Source organism: Gadus morhua, chromosome 7, assembly GCF_902167405.1.
Source record: "Gadus morhua chromosome 7, gadMor3.0, whole genome shotgun sequence".
NCBI lineage: Eukaryota > Metazoa > Chordata > Actinopteri > Gadiformes > Gadidae > Gadus > Gadus morhua.
The window spans coordinates 7941820-7959319 of NC_044054.1; the positions used below are offsets into that span (position 1 = coordinate 7941820).

General features: G+C 50.3%; 1 protein-coding gene across 1 annotated transcript in view; it reads right to left on the reverse strand.

The window, feature by feature from the left end:
- cybb (cytochrome b-245, beta polypeptide (chronic granulomatous disease)) overlaps window positions 1–9638 on the reverse strand; it is a 22980-nt gene extending 13342 nt beyond the window's left edge. The window contains exons 1-5 of the mRNA XM_030359964.1: window positions 9426–9638; window positions 8671–8763; window positions 7664–7774; window positions 6648–6732; window positions 5268–5416 (exon numbers count right to left, since the gene is read on the reverse strand). Of these exons, the coding sequence (XP_030215824.1) occupies window positions 5268–5416; window positions 6648–6732; window positions 7664–7774; window positions 8671–8763; window positions 9426–9470 (483 nt within the window). The 5' untranslated portion in view covers window positions 9471–9638. The remainder of the gene's footprint in view (window positions 1–5267; window positions 5417–6647; window positions 6733–7663; window positions 7775–8670; window positions 8764–9425) is intronic.
- Between the last annotated feature and the right edge of the window lie 7862 nt (window positions 9639–17500).

Sequence of the window (17500 nt, forward strand, 5' to 3'; positions counted from 1 at the left end):
TCAAAATGCAGTGCAGAAAATAAATTAACCAATTGCAAATTGGGGAGGTAGCCTATTTGATGGATTTGCTGAATTCTCCATTCATGTGGTGATAAAGAAATATGAAAAACAATGCAGCGCACAAAATTGCGACCTAAAGTCGAATTTCCTTGCGCAAACGAAAAGCTGTCTCTGCTTTTTTTTTTTTTTTACTGTAAAAAGTTTGCAAGCTCACATTGACTTCATCGTTAGCGGCGTACCTGACTTGGAGGTGGGCTTTATCTTGAATGACCAATAACTAGCCTAGGCCAAATCATTGACGTTCAGACGCATTCAAATGGTTGCTGGCAAGGCAAGTACGACTATCACACAATTAAACGAGGTTAAACGCTATGTATTTTTGTTGATTTATATCGTATTTGTATTGGTTTATTCATCATAGTTGGCAGATGTATTGCCCTAGCACCCTCTTTTGACCCCACGCCACTGCAAAATACCTTAACTTGCCATAGATTCATCTTACAACATCCGTATTCTACGAATATTGTTGTTTGTAGCAGAGCAATTAAGACAAAACCACCAAAATCCAGGTATTTTTGCTCGTCTTGACTCTTGTACACTTTAAACTCCTAGATTGCTGAGTTGAACATCATCCATGGTCGATTTAAGGTAGTTCTTTGGGCAGTTTGAGTGTGGAAATGGTTTGTTCACAGGTAGCTGTACTCACAGGTATGGCAATGGTTTCTTTGCATAACCTGAACAGCTCATGGAATACCTCTTTGAGTGGTTCAATGATCTTTGTTAGTTCCACAATATTAGAGGGCACCTGTTTACCCGATGAGGACATAAGAGAATCCAGACATAAATGTATAAAGTCTCTGCAAAAATACAACAAAATACAAAAAGGGTGGCCAATGGGGTGGCCGGGATTCAGTCTAGGTTGACCCCGGCCAGCCCTGGCCACCCCCTAGATCCGCCACTGACGACAGTGACTCACTGTCGTCAGGTAGGGGGCCACAGTGTACTGTCTATTCAGGGCCAGATAACCCTGCATTTTGCTCTGTAGGTGTGTTTTAGTGTTCAAATGGGTGAGGTAGGTTTGTTTCTGATGTGTTATAATTTGGTTGAGTCTAATTGATATGTTCTCCGACTGGTCCTGAGGCAGAGCAGAGGGGGAACCTGTCTGTGGACAGAGCCTCAGGACCAGCTGAGTTTGGGGACTCCTGTTCATCTCTTTGCTTTGCAGGGCTTTGTGCTGGAAGGAGTGGGGCTCACTTTGTTTAAGATGTAGCCAAATAATAAATTGATAATTTTTGGATTTTTAATAATAGTGGATACTGGCCTAATTCAGCTCTGCAGGCGTTGTTGGTAGTTGTCCTGTTTACCTGCTTACATGCTTTTACAAAATTCAGTGTTTGAATCCAATTGAAGCAATTGGAGGTTTTTTCCATTGGTCAAAGAGTTGGTTTATGGGCCCCACACTTCATTTCCATAGGGCAGGATGGTTCAATAATGGCCTTAAGTAGTTTGAGCCAAATTAGAATTTGTCATGGTCCGTCTGTTTCCTTGTCTTGTTTTGGTCTGTTTCCCTGTTTCCAGTTTTACTTTGGTATCTCTGTCTTGTTTCTCCCCATGTCCTGTCAAGTTTCCCTCCTGTGTGACTACTGCTCCCTCCCCTAATGTGTTTCAGCTGTTCCTTGTTGCGTGCCCTGTGTTTGGTATTTAAGCCCCTGTCTTTCCTTGGTTCCTCGTCAGATCATTGTAGTTTGTGGTGAGTTGTGTCCTGTGTGTTACCGGTGTTACCTGTGTGTTACCTGCGTCACATGTGTTCTCTGCGTTCTCGGGGTTCACTGTGTTCCTTGCCTTTTTCCGTCAATAAATGACCCTTTACTTGAACTGTCTGCTATTGGGTCCTACCAGCCTGCCTGCCACCCGCTAACCATGACAGAATTGGAATCTGAATGTTAAATCATCTGCGTAAAGCAGGAATTTGATCTCGGTGTTGTGGAGAATGAGACCAGGCACTGTGGACTGGTTGAGAATGGAAGCCAGCTAATTTCTGTGAATGTTGAACAGTGCAACTGATAGACTCTCTCTGACACACAGGGGGTGACTCGAACCCATACACCTCTGACCACATCCCATGTTCCTCAGAGATTGCGGCCATCGTACCAACGTCTTTTGGGCAACAACTGCCCACGCCATTGAGCAAACAAGAGGCAAGCAACCACTTGTACAATTTCCCTGTTTGGTGCAGTGAATGCAGTGGAATAACTCTGTCTGTCTGTCTGTCTGTCTGTCTGTCTGTCTGTCTCTCAGTCTTTCTCTCTCTCTCTCCGTCTCTGTTTTTTTGTCTCTCTCTCTCTCTCTCTGTCTATCTCCCGTTCTCTATCTCAAGGTACGTAGAGCGAGAGGGAGAGAGAGAGAGAGATGGAGAGAGAGAGAGAGAGAGAGAGAGAATGAGCCCCAGTGAATGAGGGCTGTAACTAAAGAGGAAACTACTCTGTTCTTCACACATTCAGAGGTTCGGGGGGGGGGTGATGACAGTCCACCGCGAGTATGTTGAAATTCAGTTGGTCATTACCTACTTCTGTGGTTTGTGGAGGTTGTTAAAAGGTGTCAATATGTCGAGGAAGCTCCACTAACTGACGATAACAAGGAACCACTATCCTGTAAGCCCCTCCCACCGAACGATGTCTTCAAAGGCACTTAAAGATTTAAATTGTATTATTATTTAATTATCCTCTGTTTTATTCAAAGAACGTTGAATTTGCAAACAGCTGCTGGAATATTATGAGTCATTTCATAACTTCTACTGCATTATGTCGTTAGCCTCGTAGCATAGTTGCCTAAATCATGTGTGTCAATCATGTGTCTGAAATCACGCACTTACGTAAGTGCACTTACATTGAGTGCACTGCATTATCCCTACAGTACATGTACTTATAGGCGCAGTGCTCTCGTTTCTACAGTGCACTGTCAAAACAGCCTTCGCGCACCTACCGGAAATTAGTTTGCAGTTTGACGGTTCTTCTTCTGTGGTATTTTTTTTCACGTTATCGTTCTTGATACCAACTGATCACAGAATTTACACTATAAAAACATTGGTCGGGTACAGCCTAAAACATTGTAGTTGTACTGAAAAACAATCCAAATATTTGTCATTTAACTTACATTTGTAGCGCGCGTCGTTCTCCAATGTTACAATGTCCTCCATTTTCAGATTTGAAATTCCCACCCCCTCCGCTACATAGACAAGATGGCTATGTAGTGTCCATCGGTCCACACTCAGGTTTAGATCATTTTGAGTGCGCCACGAGGTACTTCAAGTGCACTCAAAAAAGTACTCATAGAAGTGCGTGATTTCAGACACAGCAATAGTTTAAGTTTGTCTTGTATTTAGCGTAAGGAATGCCAAAAGTCGATGACTAGGCTGATAGTGATTATGGAATGTAAACAGCACTCTGGTTGGCTTTGGATATAACAAATGAGGCGCAGTGAATCAGCAGCGTTAGAGTTAAGTTAGATATCACAATTTGGCGAAATTATGACTAAAGCAAATATGCTATGAGACTAACAATATCAATATCATCATGTTCATAGATCCAAGTGCCAAGGACTATAATAGCTAGGTTAAAGCTATACTGTACGATGTGAGAGGGCTAGCATGATTTGAAATTAGCTTCTCTTCGGAGTTCCGTTTAACTCCTCCCCCACCCTTCAGGACTCCCTGCCCCCACCCCTCGACACAGAGCTGTGCACGAGCGCTGCTGCTGCTTACGGCTTACTTCAACGGCAACCATTGCGTCACTTTTCAGGCCATTCAACTCCCTCAGCTGTCGCCATCGCTGAAAAGCTAATCCAATATTTATTCTCGTTTTTCCTCGAGCAGTCTCCAACTTCTTTTTTGTTGCTGCCTTTTCAGTTTCTGTCTTTCTTTTTCTTGCCTTTTTAAAAGGATGAACCGGGGCAAGTAACGGTGGCAGTGGTAACTTCAGTTGTTTCTCTTCCATTGTGTAAACTTTGTAGGCTCACTAGGTCTAGTCCACTGTCATGAACTACTATGACAACGACGCTTTCTTTGCCCTCCGTGACCGCGCTCAGGCCAGCTCAGGCTTGTGAGAGAGGGGAGAGAAAGCGCAGGCTTGTGATTGGTTCTTTAGATCCGGGCACAGTGTCTCCGATTGGTAAGCATTTTAACAGGTTTATAGCAGATACAGAATTCGTTTTTTTTTCGCTTCTTTTTCATTGCCCATAAGTTATTTATTGCTGTCAGGATGTAAAAACCAATTTCAACAACATATTAAAAAGTGCGATCCCGTACAATATGCCTTTAAGGCTTGCCATTACACTCTTTCCTCTTTTTCAGCTATTTTTCTCTCCCCAGGAGCTCCGTGCTGTGAGACCGCAAGCCATGGAAACCAAAAGCATGAGTGGGCGCTTGGATAAAGCCCCAACCACAGCAAGTTCTACCAGCATCCAATGCGGAATTGACAAACATTGCAGTAGCACCGGATGGCCACTACGAGATGGTACCAAAAGTGAGCATTTCTTCGTTGACACACTTAAACAGGCCGTTCTCACAGTCTTATTAAACCTATTTACAGCCTGGTCCAAAAAAAACATTCTAGTCAGCGTGTTTAGTACACATCTCAATGACAACACTGAGGGGGGTGAATTTTTTTTAGCAGGCTAGTTTTTATTATTAGAGGTTACAATTTATGAATAATTAGGGGCGCGGCCTCTTGAGTGATAGCTAGCCGCTGACCCTCACCTCGTCTCGGAGGCTAGTTTTCAGGATTAGCATGCTATCCCGTCATCATGACCTCGACTGCGTTCATTCCTATTGTTCATTCCGGTGCCAAGATGCCTTGCTCTGCGGTCGACTGTACTAACCGATCATTTAAAAACTAATGAGCAACAAGCTAATTCGGTGTACGTCACCTAGATGGGCGTATCTCCTTCCCCCCGAAGTTACAAAAATGCCCTCTTTTGGTTAGAGGAAATGAGGCGGAGTCATACTACGACAAGATGGCGACGCTCATAAGCCAAGAGAATTGGATGCAGTTGGAATAACTGAGGCCTGCCCGGATTCTACATCCATTTTGTATACTATCTATTGTTTGGATCCACGTTCACAAGCCTACTCTACTACCGGTACTTATATATATTTATGTATGTCTCAATCGCTCTCTCTCTGCCTCTTTCACTCTCACTCTCACACTCACTCTCACTCTCACTCCCTTTCCCTCTCCCCCTCCCTCTCCCTCCCTCCCTCCTCCCCTCACCGTCTCGTTGGTGCGGATGGGGTTGAGGTAGGACGCGTTGCCGCGGTTCCCGATATCCGACAGCACGAAGGTGATCAGGTGCGCGTCGCGGTTCAGTTGCCCGTCCATGAAGCGCTCGAAGTTAAAGAGGTGGGCGAGGATGTGGACCGCTGCCCCCGGTGGCCGCATGGAGACATGGAGGAGAGGGGGGGTACAAACATCAACGTGCCGATTAGTTAATTACATCATTTTAGTCAGTGTTAACCGTTAATGCGAATTAAGTAAAAAAAAAAAAAAAGGATTGTGATCAATGACATCGCATGGCAGGCGTTCATTTCAGTTCAATTTATTTGTATAGCCCTTAACCACCATTACAGTCTCAAAGGGCTTAACAGACCAAATATTTGTGACACCCCCCTTTACCCATGCCCCCACACGGGCAAGAACAAACTCCCTTGAAATCAGCAAGGAAGAAATCTTGAATTGCCAGCATTTCAACTTGAATGTTTCTTTTTTTTTTTTTTAAACTATCATCGTTAATGCCAACGAAATAAAAAAAAGACAAATTAATCAATTACGTCAATGTTAACAATTAATGTCAAATTAGTTATTGATTATTTAATGATTATTCATCATTGTTCATTGTTAATGTTAACAAAGTAAAAAAACACCAATTAATCAGCTACATAAATTACGTCATTGTTAATTGTTTAGTTAAAAAATATAAGTATCTAATCAATGACATTGCGTGGAATATGATCACATTGATTAGCGATCATCGTTAATGTCGACAAAGAAAAAAAAAAGAATCCCTGGAAATATGATGAGAGCGTTAATGTCAATTAATAAAAAAGTGAAAAAAAAACAAACATTGTAATCAATGCCATCATTTAAAGTAAGTCAGTGTTAATCATTCAAGTCAATTAAGTAAATAAACAAAAAATTAAAAAACGATTGTTTCCGATGACAAAATCAAATAGAAAATCGGTGAGTGCTGTAGTATCAAGTGAGGTTGAAAATATTTTTTAACAAAGCCACATAGATAAGACATAAAGAAACGTTAAATGACCTAAATCAAGTGAAGGGATTTGAACAAAAGTTCAAAAGTCTAAATGGAGGTTAGTACACCATTTAAGAAAATGTAAATTGTTGGCAACAAATGAAGTGACCGCTGAATGAAAAGCGCAACGCATTGCGAAAAATGCGGAAGTGCAAAATTAATTGAACTGAAGAATCTGAAAGGTCAAATGTATTGCCCTGCACTGCTGCTGTGTGTGTGTGTGTGTGTGTGTGTGTGTGTGTGTGTGTGTGTGTGTGTGTGTGTGTGTGTGTGTGTGTGTGTGTGTGTGTGTGTGTGTGTGTGTGTGTGTGTGTGTGTGTGTGGAAGGGGGCGGGGCTTACCGGTGTGAACAGCGATCATGTAGGCGACCAGCTTGTGAAACGTGATGTTGCGGTCCAGCTGTCGGGCGGCCGTTCTGCTGCAACACTTTAACCGTTAGGGGGAATAGAAAGGGGGAAGGGGGGAGGGAGAGGGGGGGAGGAGGGAGATGGGGGGGGGGGGGGGGGGGGAGGAGGAGGGGAGGAGGAGGAGAGGGGAGGGTGGGGAGGGGGGTAGAGGGGGAGTGGAGGGAGAGGGGAATGAAGGGAGGGAGAGAGGGGAGAGGGGGGGAGGGGAGAGAGAGGGGGAAGGAGAGAGAGAGGGGGAAGGAGAGAGGGGGAGGGAGAAGGAAAGGAGGGGAACGGAGGGGAGGGGGGGAGAGAGTAGGGACGGGAGAGGGAGGAGGTGGGAGGGAGGTGGGGAGGGGGGAGGGGGGGTGGAGGAGGGGAAAGAGGAGTGGGCATCGGGAGGGAGGGGAGGAGAGGGGATGGAGGGAGAGGGAGAGAGATGGGGGAAGGAGGGGGAGGGAGGGAGAGGAGAGGGGATGGAGGGAGAGGGAGAGAGATGGGGGAAGGAGGGGGAGGGAGGGAGAGGAGAGAGGGAGGAGGAGGGAGAGAGGGGAGGGGTTGAACAGGGTCAAACACGTTGAGAAGAAAGTGTGTAGACATAAAAAGTAGATAATTGTATTTAACTTTTTACCGCCGTTATGTAATAAGGGTGTGAGTTTCTGATTATTAATATTTAACACCTGTTGTTCAGCTCATCACTCTTCACTCCTTAATGCTTTAATCTATCAATCTCTCTATCTCTGTGTAACTGTCTGCCTGTCTGTCTCTCTCTGTCACTCTCTCTCCATCTCTGTGCTTCTCTCTCTCTCTCTGTCTCAATCAATAGTCTGTCCCCCCATCTGTCTATCAATGTATCTGTCTGTCCCTCTCCCCCTCTCTCTCTCTCTCTCTCTCTCTCTCTCTCTCTCTCTCTCTCTCTCTCTCTCTCTCTCTCTCTCTCTCAGGAGGAGGAGGAGGAGGAGGAGGGCTACCTGGATGGTTCCTCTCAGCATGGACAGAAGGTTCCGGCACACAGGGAGCAGGATCAGCATGCAGTTGAAGTTGAGGCAGGCCGCTGGAGCCCTGGCCCAGGAGAGGGCATCCTGAGGGGGAGGGAGGGGGAGACAGAGGGGGAGGGAGGGAGGGAGGGAGGGAGAGGTGAGAGGGAGGGGGAGGAGAGATGGTGGAAAGGAGTGGGAGGAAGAGGGAGGGAGGCGAGGGGGGACGGGGAGGGAGAGAAGGGAGGGAGGGAGGGGCAAGGGGGAGAGAGAGAGGAGGGTGGGAGAAGGAGGGGGAGGGAGAGGGAGGGAGGGAGAGAGAGAAAGAGAGGGTGGAGGGAGGGAAGAGAGGAAGAGAGACAGAGGGGAGGGAGAGAGGAGAGAGAGACGGGAGCGGTAGAGAAAGGGAGGGACAGAGGGGAGGGAAGGAGGGAGGGAGAGGGATGCAGCGGAGAGAGGGGGAGGAGACAGATGGGAGGGAGACAGAGAGAGAGAGAGAGAAAGAGAGAGAGTGAGTTAGTCTCACTTCCTCTTGCTCAGCACCTGCAAGGCCAAACGCCATCCACCCATCCCAAAGCTATCAAATCATTTTTGCTTTCTGCGAGCTCTGAGCAAAACCACAAAATTCTCACCCTTTATTGGCTGAAACGCTGAAATCGGATAGGGTTCTGTCTTCATCAGGATTCTGATCTGATCTTTCTTAATCGGATATGGGATTACGATGTTGTGTTCGAGTGCGGTGCGACGTTTGATTTTGGCGTTCTTGGATATTAACGATATCACGGTTGCGATTCTGACGATTTTAGGGGAACGGAGTTCCAATGGTGTGTGTGTGTGTGGGTAGGGCAGTTGGAGCACAGAGCTTTGGTTAAAGGTCTCCTGTGTTGCACAGGGCGGTTGCTGAAGCTTGACACACTTTATACGATACGTGAACGAGTGTTTTGAAGATGATGATGGAGGATCTAATTTGAACAACGTACAGCAAAGTGGAACAGACTTACCCCGAGTATAGCTCTAGTGTAGAACCATTTATCGGTGAGAAACACCAGGTAGAATTGCACGAAGAGGAAGGCATTTATCCCAAGCCACACCAGCTGAAAAAACAAACACACAATCACGGTCTATTGTGTCGAGAATCATTACAAATTGGATAGAAATTCCACAGACAAGAATAGCACCTTTGGGCCTATTTTCAGTCTGTTAAATGGTATACAACGCTTTTCGATCCGGTGGCCACTAAAAGCACTTTACAATATTGCCTAAAATTCACCCATTCATGCACTCCAACGGCGGTGTCAGCCACACAAGGTGACAGCCAGCTCATCATTGAGCAGTCAGGGTGAAGCGTCGTGCTCAGGGACTCGCTAGGAGGAGCCGGGATCAAACTAGCAACCTTCCGGTTGCCAGGCAACCCAATCTACCTCCTGAGCCATCCCTCAGGAGGTAGAGTGGGTTGTTCATACAGATGTGAGTCGTGTTTTAACACAGATGTGTCTGATGAAATTTCCAACGAAGGGGAGACACCCAAATAATCACATGAGGTCGCCACACCCCAAAAATCGAGGACTGATTCTGAATCAATAATTTCGGGTTGTCGTCAGTACATTTCTTCAAATAAAAATGTACAGTTTTCATATTTGATATCAGATATGAATAAATACTTTTACGAGTGACAGCCCCTAGTTGAAGACCACCACAAGCCCCGACCGAAAAAGACAAATCGATGAATAACACAAAATAAAAAGACAATACTCACGATGACAAAGATGGACAGTCCCTCGTTGGCGGCAAAGTTCCCCATCGTCTCTGGTGTGTGTGAGTGTGTGTGTCGGTCTGTGTTGTGGGGGAGTGTGTGTGGGTCTGTGATGTGCGTGTGTTGTGAGTATCTGGGGATGTCGGACTGGCTGGAGGAGCGTTTGGGTGGTCGGGAGGGGTAGAAAAGAGGAAGCAAGGAAAGGAGCAAAGAAGGGAAGTTTGAAAGCCGACACACTCCAATGGAAAGCACACCGATAGAGGAAGTGAGCTCGCTATTGCCTTCCTCATTGTTTTTTTGTTTTGTTTTGGGTGCAACATAGGGCTAACTCGGCTTTTGTGTTTGTTTTTGGGTTGCTGTTGTAGTTTTTTTTTAAGGCACACAGCCTTAAAAAAACTTTTACAACCTTTACAACTTCTTTTTTTGTGTGTCTGTGTGTGTGTGTGAGTACCTCACACAGGCACACAGACACGCACAGACACAGAGATACAAACACACATTTACTCACACAAACAGATACGCAAAGTTAAACGCAAACACACACGGACACAGACGGACAAAACATGTACTGTGGTAACTCGGTTCGGTAGAGGGGCTCAAAGTAAGGACCAGGCAGGGTGTGAGGGTCCAAAGCCTCAAACGGCGGTTTATTACACTCGGTTTCCAATAGCCACACAAGCGCACGCTGTACATCAAAGACGGGGGGTTGCTCGAGTCGTGGTCCACGTGTCCGCCGTGCGGCTCACTCTACGGTGTCTCGGTCCTCTGCGTCGTCCTCTCTTCCACTCGACTCTCTCCCTGCTGTCGGCCGGTGGCCTCCTTTTAACACCTGGGTGTCTCCTGCCCAGGTGTTCCTCGTTTCCCCGATTGCGGCACTCGGGAGGTCGGGATTTGTCGCCGGCTGTTGGCCACCGGCGGTATATCCCGGCCTCGACTCTCCTGAACAGGGGGCGTGGCACCGGGGGAATGCCACACACTCCCCCCCTTTGCTTATGCCCCTCCGTGCGTGGGGCCCAGCCCCCGCACGCATCTCGGCGGGAAAGAGCGTCAGCGTTGGTGTGTTCCCGCCCCGGCCTATGCTCCACGGTGAAGGAGAAGGGCTGTAGGGACAGGAACCACCTTGTTATCCGGGCATTCGTGTCCTTGGCGGTGGCCATCCACTTCAGTGGGGCGTGGTCCGTCACCAGGACGAACTGGTGTCCTAGGAGATAGTAAGTTAGTTTTGTGACGGCCCACTTAATGGCCAGCGCCTCCTTCTCTACCGTGCTGTAGTTCCGCTCATGGGGGAGGAGCTTCCGGCTGAGGTATGTCACCGGATGCTCCTCTCCGTTCCGGACCTGGGACAGGACCCCACCTAGTCCCACTTCGGACGCGTCTGTTTGGAGGGTGAAAGGGAGGTTAAAATCAGGGGTGACCAGTAGAGGCTCCTTACATAAGCCCATAACCCCCCGTAGGTCCTCGAAGGCCCTCGTCGCTGCCTCAGTCCACTGGACCCTATCCGGGAGGGCCTTCCGGGTGAAATCGTTCAAGAGGCAGGCTAGGGTGGCATACCGCGGGATAAAGCGTTGATAATACCCCACCAGCCCCAGGAACGATCTCACCTGCTTCTTGGTCCGGGGTTGAGGCCACTCCCGGATAGCTGCCACCTTGTCCTCCTGGGGCCGCACGTTCCCCCTCCCCACCCGGTACCCCAAATAGGCCGTCTCCTCCCGCCCCAACCTGCACTTTGCAGAGTTGACGGTAAGCCCGGCCGCTCGTAGGCCGTTGAGCACGGCCCGCACGTGCTTGACGTGCTCGTCCCAACTGGCACTGTGGATGATTATGTCATCGATATATGCTGCTGCGTAACTGCAGTGCGGCCTTAGGACCTGGTCCATCATCCGCTGGAACGTAGCGGGGGCCCCGTGGACACCAAAGGGCAGGACAGTGTACTGGAACAGGCCCCCCGGCGTCGCAAAGGCCGTCTTCTCCCGGGACGACGGTGCCAGGGGGACCTGCCAGTACCCCTTGGTTAGGTCCAGCGTGGACAGGTACCGGGCCGGTCCCAGCCGCTCGATCAGCTCGTCTACTCTTGGCATGGGGTAGGAGTCAAAGTCAGACACTTCATTCAGCCGGCGGAAGTCATTGCAGAACCTGTGGGTTCCGTCTGGTTTGGGCACCAGCACGATAGGGCTAGCCCAGGCGCTACGGGATTCCTCAATTACCCCAAGTTTCAGCATCCGCTCTACCTCGGCTCGGATGGCGTTGCGCCGAGACTCGGGCACCCGGTAGGGCGGGATCCGGACCGTCACCCCCGGAGTGGTCCGGATCTCATGGGAGATCCCCGAGGTCCGCCCCGGAACGTCCGAGAACACGTCCCGGTTCTGCAGCACCAGCTCCCCTAGTTCTTGTCTCTGGGCGGGGCTGAGGTCGGTCCCCATCGGGACGTCAGGGATCGCGGGCCGCGCCATCAAGACCATGGGTGCCCGTAGGGGGGGGGTCGCCCTCACCCCGCCACTGTTTTAACAGATTTACATGATAAACCTGGGTGGGCTTGCGTCTCCCGGGCTGCCTCACCTTGTAGTTGACGGGTCCCACGGCCTCTATCACCTCGTACGGGCCCTGCCATTTCGCGAGAAACTTGCACTCGCTGGTTGGAACCAGCACTAAGACCTGGTCGCCCGGTCGGAAGTTCCGTACGCGCGCCCCCCTGTTATACACGCGCGCTTGGGCCTGTTGAGCACGGGCGAGGTGGTCTCGGACTATGGGCCAGACCTTGGCCATTCGGTCCCTGACGAGCTCCACGTGTTCGATGGTGGTCCTATTTGGAGAGGGGTGACTCTCCCACGCCTCCTTCGCCAGGTCCAGTATTCCACGGGGCCTCCTCCCATAAAGGAGTTCGAAGGGAGAGAACCCTGTGGAAGCCTGGGGCACCTCGCGAATGGCGAAGAGGACGTGGGGGAGTAACTGGTCCCAGTTCTTCCCGTCCGCCTCAATGCTCTTTTTGAGCATTCGTTTGATGGTCTGGTTGAACCGCTCCACTAGCCCGTCCGTCTGCGGGTGATACACCGAGGTCCGGAGCTGGGAGACCTGCAATAGTTTTAGTAGCTCCTTGACCATGCGGGACATGAAACAGGAGCCTTGATCGGTGAGGATCTCCTTTGGGAGTCCCACCCGGCTAAAGAGTAGCACTAGCTCTCGGGCTACCGCCTTGCTAGTCGCCGCACGCAGTGGGAGGGCCTCGGGGTATCGGGTCGCATAATCTAGTATGACGAGGAGATACCGATGTCCCCGGCTCGTCCTGGGTAGGGGTCCCACAATGTCCAACGCTATTCCCTCGAAGGGGGTCTCAATAATGGGCATCGGTATGAGCGGGCTCCGCTCCACCGCCCGCGGGGCTACGCGCTGGCAGTCGGGACACTCCTGGCAGTAACGCGCTACATCTTTACGTACACCGGGCCAATAAAACCGCGCTACCACCCGCTCTCGCGTTTTGTCCATGCCTAGATGTGCGCCGAGCAAATGTGTGTGGGCCATGAATAAAACCTTAGTCACGTACGGTCGCGGTACCACCAGTTGACGTACTACCTCCCCCTCGCGTACGTTGACCCTATACAGCAACCCCCGCTGAGTACAGAAGTGAGGGTGGGTCAGGTGGCTCACTGAGTCCCTCACCTGACCGTCGTGGGCGACCACATGTCCCCACGCGTGCCGCAGGGCATCGTCCCGATGCTGGGCCGTGGCGAACTGTCCCGGTCGGGCCGAGTTCTCCCCCCCACCCTGGGTGAAGTCCGATAGCTCAGTTAGGGGGGAGCGCTCGGGCTCCTCGGGAGTGTTCCCCCTCTCGGAGGCGGTGACGGTGTCGGAGCTGGGCCCCGCTCCGTCTCCCGGTCCCGGTCGCACCTGGTCCCCGGTAGATCGGGCCGGGCTTCCCGGCGCTGACGGACCCTCTCCACCGGAACCCGGCTCGTCGTCCGACTCGGTCCGTGCGGCGGTCGGTCGGCGGGTCGCTCCCAGGGCTGGTCCGTGGTCTGCGGCGGTCGACGGGGCGGGTCCTGACTCCGACCCGGATTCTCGAATCGGCGGGCGCCTTGCCTCTCGCTGGGCCGGTCGCCCGCTTCGGCCGGCCAGACGGTGCAGCTCCCGTCCCCCTCGGTTCCCCCTCGTGGGGCTCCAAAAGCGAGCGAAGATGGGGCAGTCCCGGCCGATCAGGAACGGTACCGGAAGGGTCGGCACTATTCCGGCCCGGGCGACGAAGACCCCCTGTGGTGTGCGTAATACCACGTGACAGGTATCGTACGTCCGGGTGTCGCCGTGTACGCAGGAGACCTGCATCGGGGTTCCCGGTCTGCCCCCAGCTAGGTCGGCCCTCACCAGGGTCACGGCACTCCCCGTGTCCACCAGGGCATGGGTGTCCTGGTGCATCACCTTGATGGGGACGGTGGGGGAGTCCTTGGCGCCCTGTGTCCAGCAGGTCGCCAGCATACAGGTGGGGCGGTCTCTCGGGGCGGTGCACGCGGAGGGCATGGGGACGTCCTGTCGGTCGGGACAGTCCCGGACTAGGTGCCCCCGTTGTCCGCAGTGGTAGCAGCGCCGGGTCTCGGGTTCCCCTCGTTCTCGGGGCGGGGTGGACGGCCTGGTCCTCGACGGCGGGGTTGGGGTCTCTCTCCGGGTGGCCCGGGGGTTGGGTTTCGGGCCCGCCGCCAGCCGTTGTGCCACCTGCCAGTTCTCCAGCTGGCGCACGAGGTCGTCCACGGTCTCAGGATGGTGGTGGGCGAGCACCCTCCGGGCGTCGGGAGGCAGCTGTCGCACGGTGTTGTCCACCACGACCCGATCCACGGGGCTGGGTCCCGCTCCGTCTACCAACCACCTCCGGGCTAGCCGACATTGGTGGGCCACCTGGGTCCGTACGGGTCCTCGGACGTCGAACGTCCACTCGTGGAAGTTGAGGGCCTTCGCAGCAAGGCCATGTCCATAGTAGGCCAAGACGGCCGCCTTGAGTGCGGAATACCGGCCTGCGTCCCCGGGGTTGAGGTCCTGACTCGCCTGCTGGGCGGGTCCGGTTAAAAACGGGGCCACTATATAGGCCCACTGGGCCTCTGGCCATCTCTCCCGGGTTGCCACCTGCTCTAATGTCTCTAGGAAGGCCTCCACATCGTCGTCGGGTCCTAGTTTTGTGAGCCGGCTCGTCGGGGCGGTGGTCGGCGGGTCGCGGGTGGCCTGCTGGGTCAGGCGGAGCACCGCCTCCGTCAGCAGGGCCAGGCTGGGGTCCGGTTCTCTCGGGCCGGCTGGTCCTGCGGCTGTCCCGGGGTTCTTCATCGACGTCCGCGGGTATTCACCTCCGCAGACGGAGGAACCGCACAGGAAAAAAACAAAAACGAAGAACCACTGCCAAAACCCGGGGTGGGGTCCTTACCGTGAGCCGTACGTGGACCGAGCTGCCCGCATCCTCCACCATTTGTGGTAACTCGGTTCGGTAGAGGGGCTCAAAGTAAGGACCAGGCAGGGTGTGAGGGTCCAAAGCCTCAAACGGCAGTTTATTACACTCGGTTTCCAATAGCCACACAAGCGCACGCTGTACATCAAAGACGGGGGGTTGCTCGAGTCGTGGTCCACGTATCCACCGTGCGGCTCACTCTACGGTGTCTCGGTCCTCTGCGTCGTCCTCTCTTCCACTCGACTCTCTCCCTGCTGTCGGCCGGTGGCCTCCTTTTAACACCTGGGTGTCTCCTGCCCAGGTGTTCCTCGTTTCCCCGATTGCGGCACTCGGGAGGTCGGGATTTGTCGCCGGCTGTTGGCCACCGGCGGTATATCCCGGCCTCGACTCTCCCGAACAGGGGCCGTGGCACCGGGGGAATGCCACAGTACACACAAAAATAAAAATAATTATCAAATGTATCAAATATGTATTTATCAAATATTATCATACACACACACACACACACACACACACACACACACACACACACACACACACACACACACACACACACACACACACACACACACACACACACACACACACACGTAGTGGTTATGAATATGTGTTGCAGTAAAATGTTCAGAAATGCTTAATACAGTAAATAAGTCCAAAAATACTTCAAAATACTTATTGTGTTTATTCCAATGTTTATCTAAAAAATGCATTATTGTTTATTTGCTACAACATTATTCTGAAGAGCTAAATTAGGAAAGTTGTTGTAGTGTTTCTTTATTTCACCTCATTTTGAGTTCAATCTCTAGATCAGGGGTTCTCAAAGTTTTGACAGCTGAGGGCCAATTTAGGAACCCAGAATTTGACTGAGGGCCGCCAAAGGAAAAACAATTAGGCGTGAAACGCCGTCAGCATCGCAGTGGTGAAAAAAACATTGCACCGTGGACCTCTGGGAGTGAGGTCAAGTGAGGTCTAAATTACGAAACTGAGGTTCATCCTTTCAAAGTATTGTACAGTCGGATTAAAACTAACAAATGTAACAGGATTTAATTGAAAGCTAGATAGAGTCGACTTTTCTCTTTGTATTCATTTATTTTTGTTGAAATTAATATTGATAAAATAAAAATATATATATATTACATATATATATATATTATTATCATATATTTTTATTTTTTAGTGTTCGATTACTTTTGTTTTGCCTCGTTCAGCTTGCAGGGGAATAGCGTGCTTTCCTTTGCCGTCTCCTCGGCCATTACAACTTTGGACTTTAACTACAATGCTGCGTCCTCGTTGTTCTTTCTATACCCCCCTTACAGGTAAGACCGGTGGTTGTGTAATGTATTTATGTTTTAATGCTAGGGAACATGCCGAGAGGGTTATAGCCGTGCATGGAATGTTGGAACAAGTAGTTGGGTTGAACACGGAGGAGTCGCTCTGCCGTAGCGTGCTTGCTAGCAGCATCACACGGGCAGGCGCGTGGTAAGAAAGTGTCTGCCATTTCCTGGCAATGCTTGTTGGCGCTGTGTTAATTTAATGTGTAAAATATATGCCAATGTGTTATAGAATAAGCTGGCACTGTATTCCGTTTAAGCGTCGTTAGAGAGTATTGTCAGGGTGTTTTAGCTGAAACAATGCTTTATTGAAAAATGTGTCATGGTGAAAAGCTTAAAATGTAGTATTTAGTAGGCCTACTCAAACAATGCACACTTTAATATGCTGTTTAGTAACATGTTATTTTGAAAGTAGTTTAAAGGAAAATTGCTATGTGTATTGAGTTTTGCATATTGTGAAAATACCATTATCTGAATACTGTAGGCCTACATGCATATCTAACATTTGAAATTGCATAAAAAATGCACTGTTTATGAATATTGTGAACATCATTACAACTTTGGACTTTGACAACTATACTGCGTCCTCGTTGTTCTTTCAATACCCCCCTTACAGGGGCGTAACACACACACTCACACACACACACACACACACACACACACACACACACACACACACACGCAAACATGCACGCGCGCGCACACACACACACACACACCAACAAACAAACACACTCGAAAATAACATCAGCTTGTTTTAATTTTAACATCATGCGAATGTCCGCTAGAGGGCGCCAACGGGCAGTATTCACCGTGCGTCATCGGAATGCCCATGCTGCGTAATTGCGTCCATCGCTTGTTGCTCATGGATACACACACCGCTCATTAAACATTGGTGTGTGGAGTGATTCATTGGAAAATCGTACACACCCGATTTTACTGTATATTCATTATTAAATCCGTGATGGATCCGTTTATAACTCAGTCTGATGATAACTTGTGCTAATTAAATAATTAACTCCTTAAAGAAGTTGATCTGTTCTTGTGTTCGACTCCACCTCCTGTCTATTATTGTGCTGAATGTGTGTGTGTCACATGTGTGTGTGTTTGCGGGAGTGTGCGTGTGTGTGTGTGTGGTGGGTGTTGTGTTTGTAGGCGTGTTTGCGTGATTGTTTGCGTATGTGTGCGTGTGTTCTTATGCATGTTCATGTGTGTGATTGTGTGTGTGCGTATGTCTTTATGTTTGCGTGTGTGTCTGTATTGTGGCGAGCCGGCCCCAGGAATGTCTCAGTAACTCTGAAAATGACCACATGCTAAGGTCCATTCAAAGC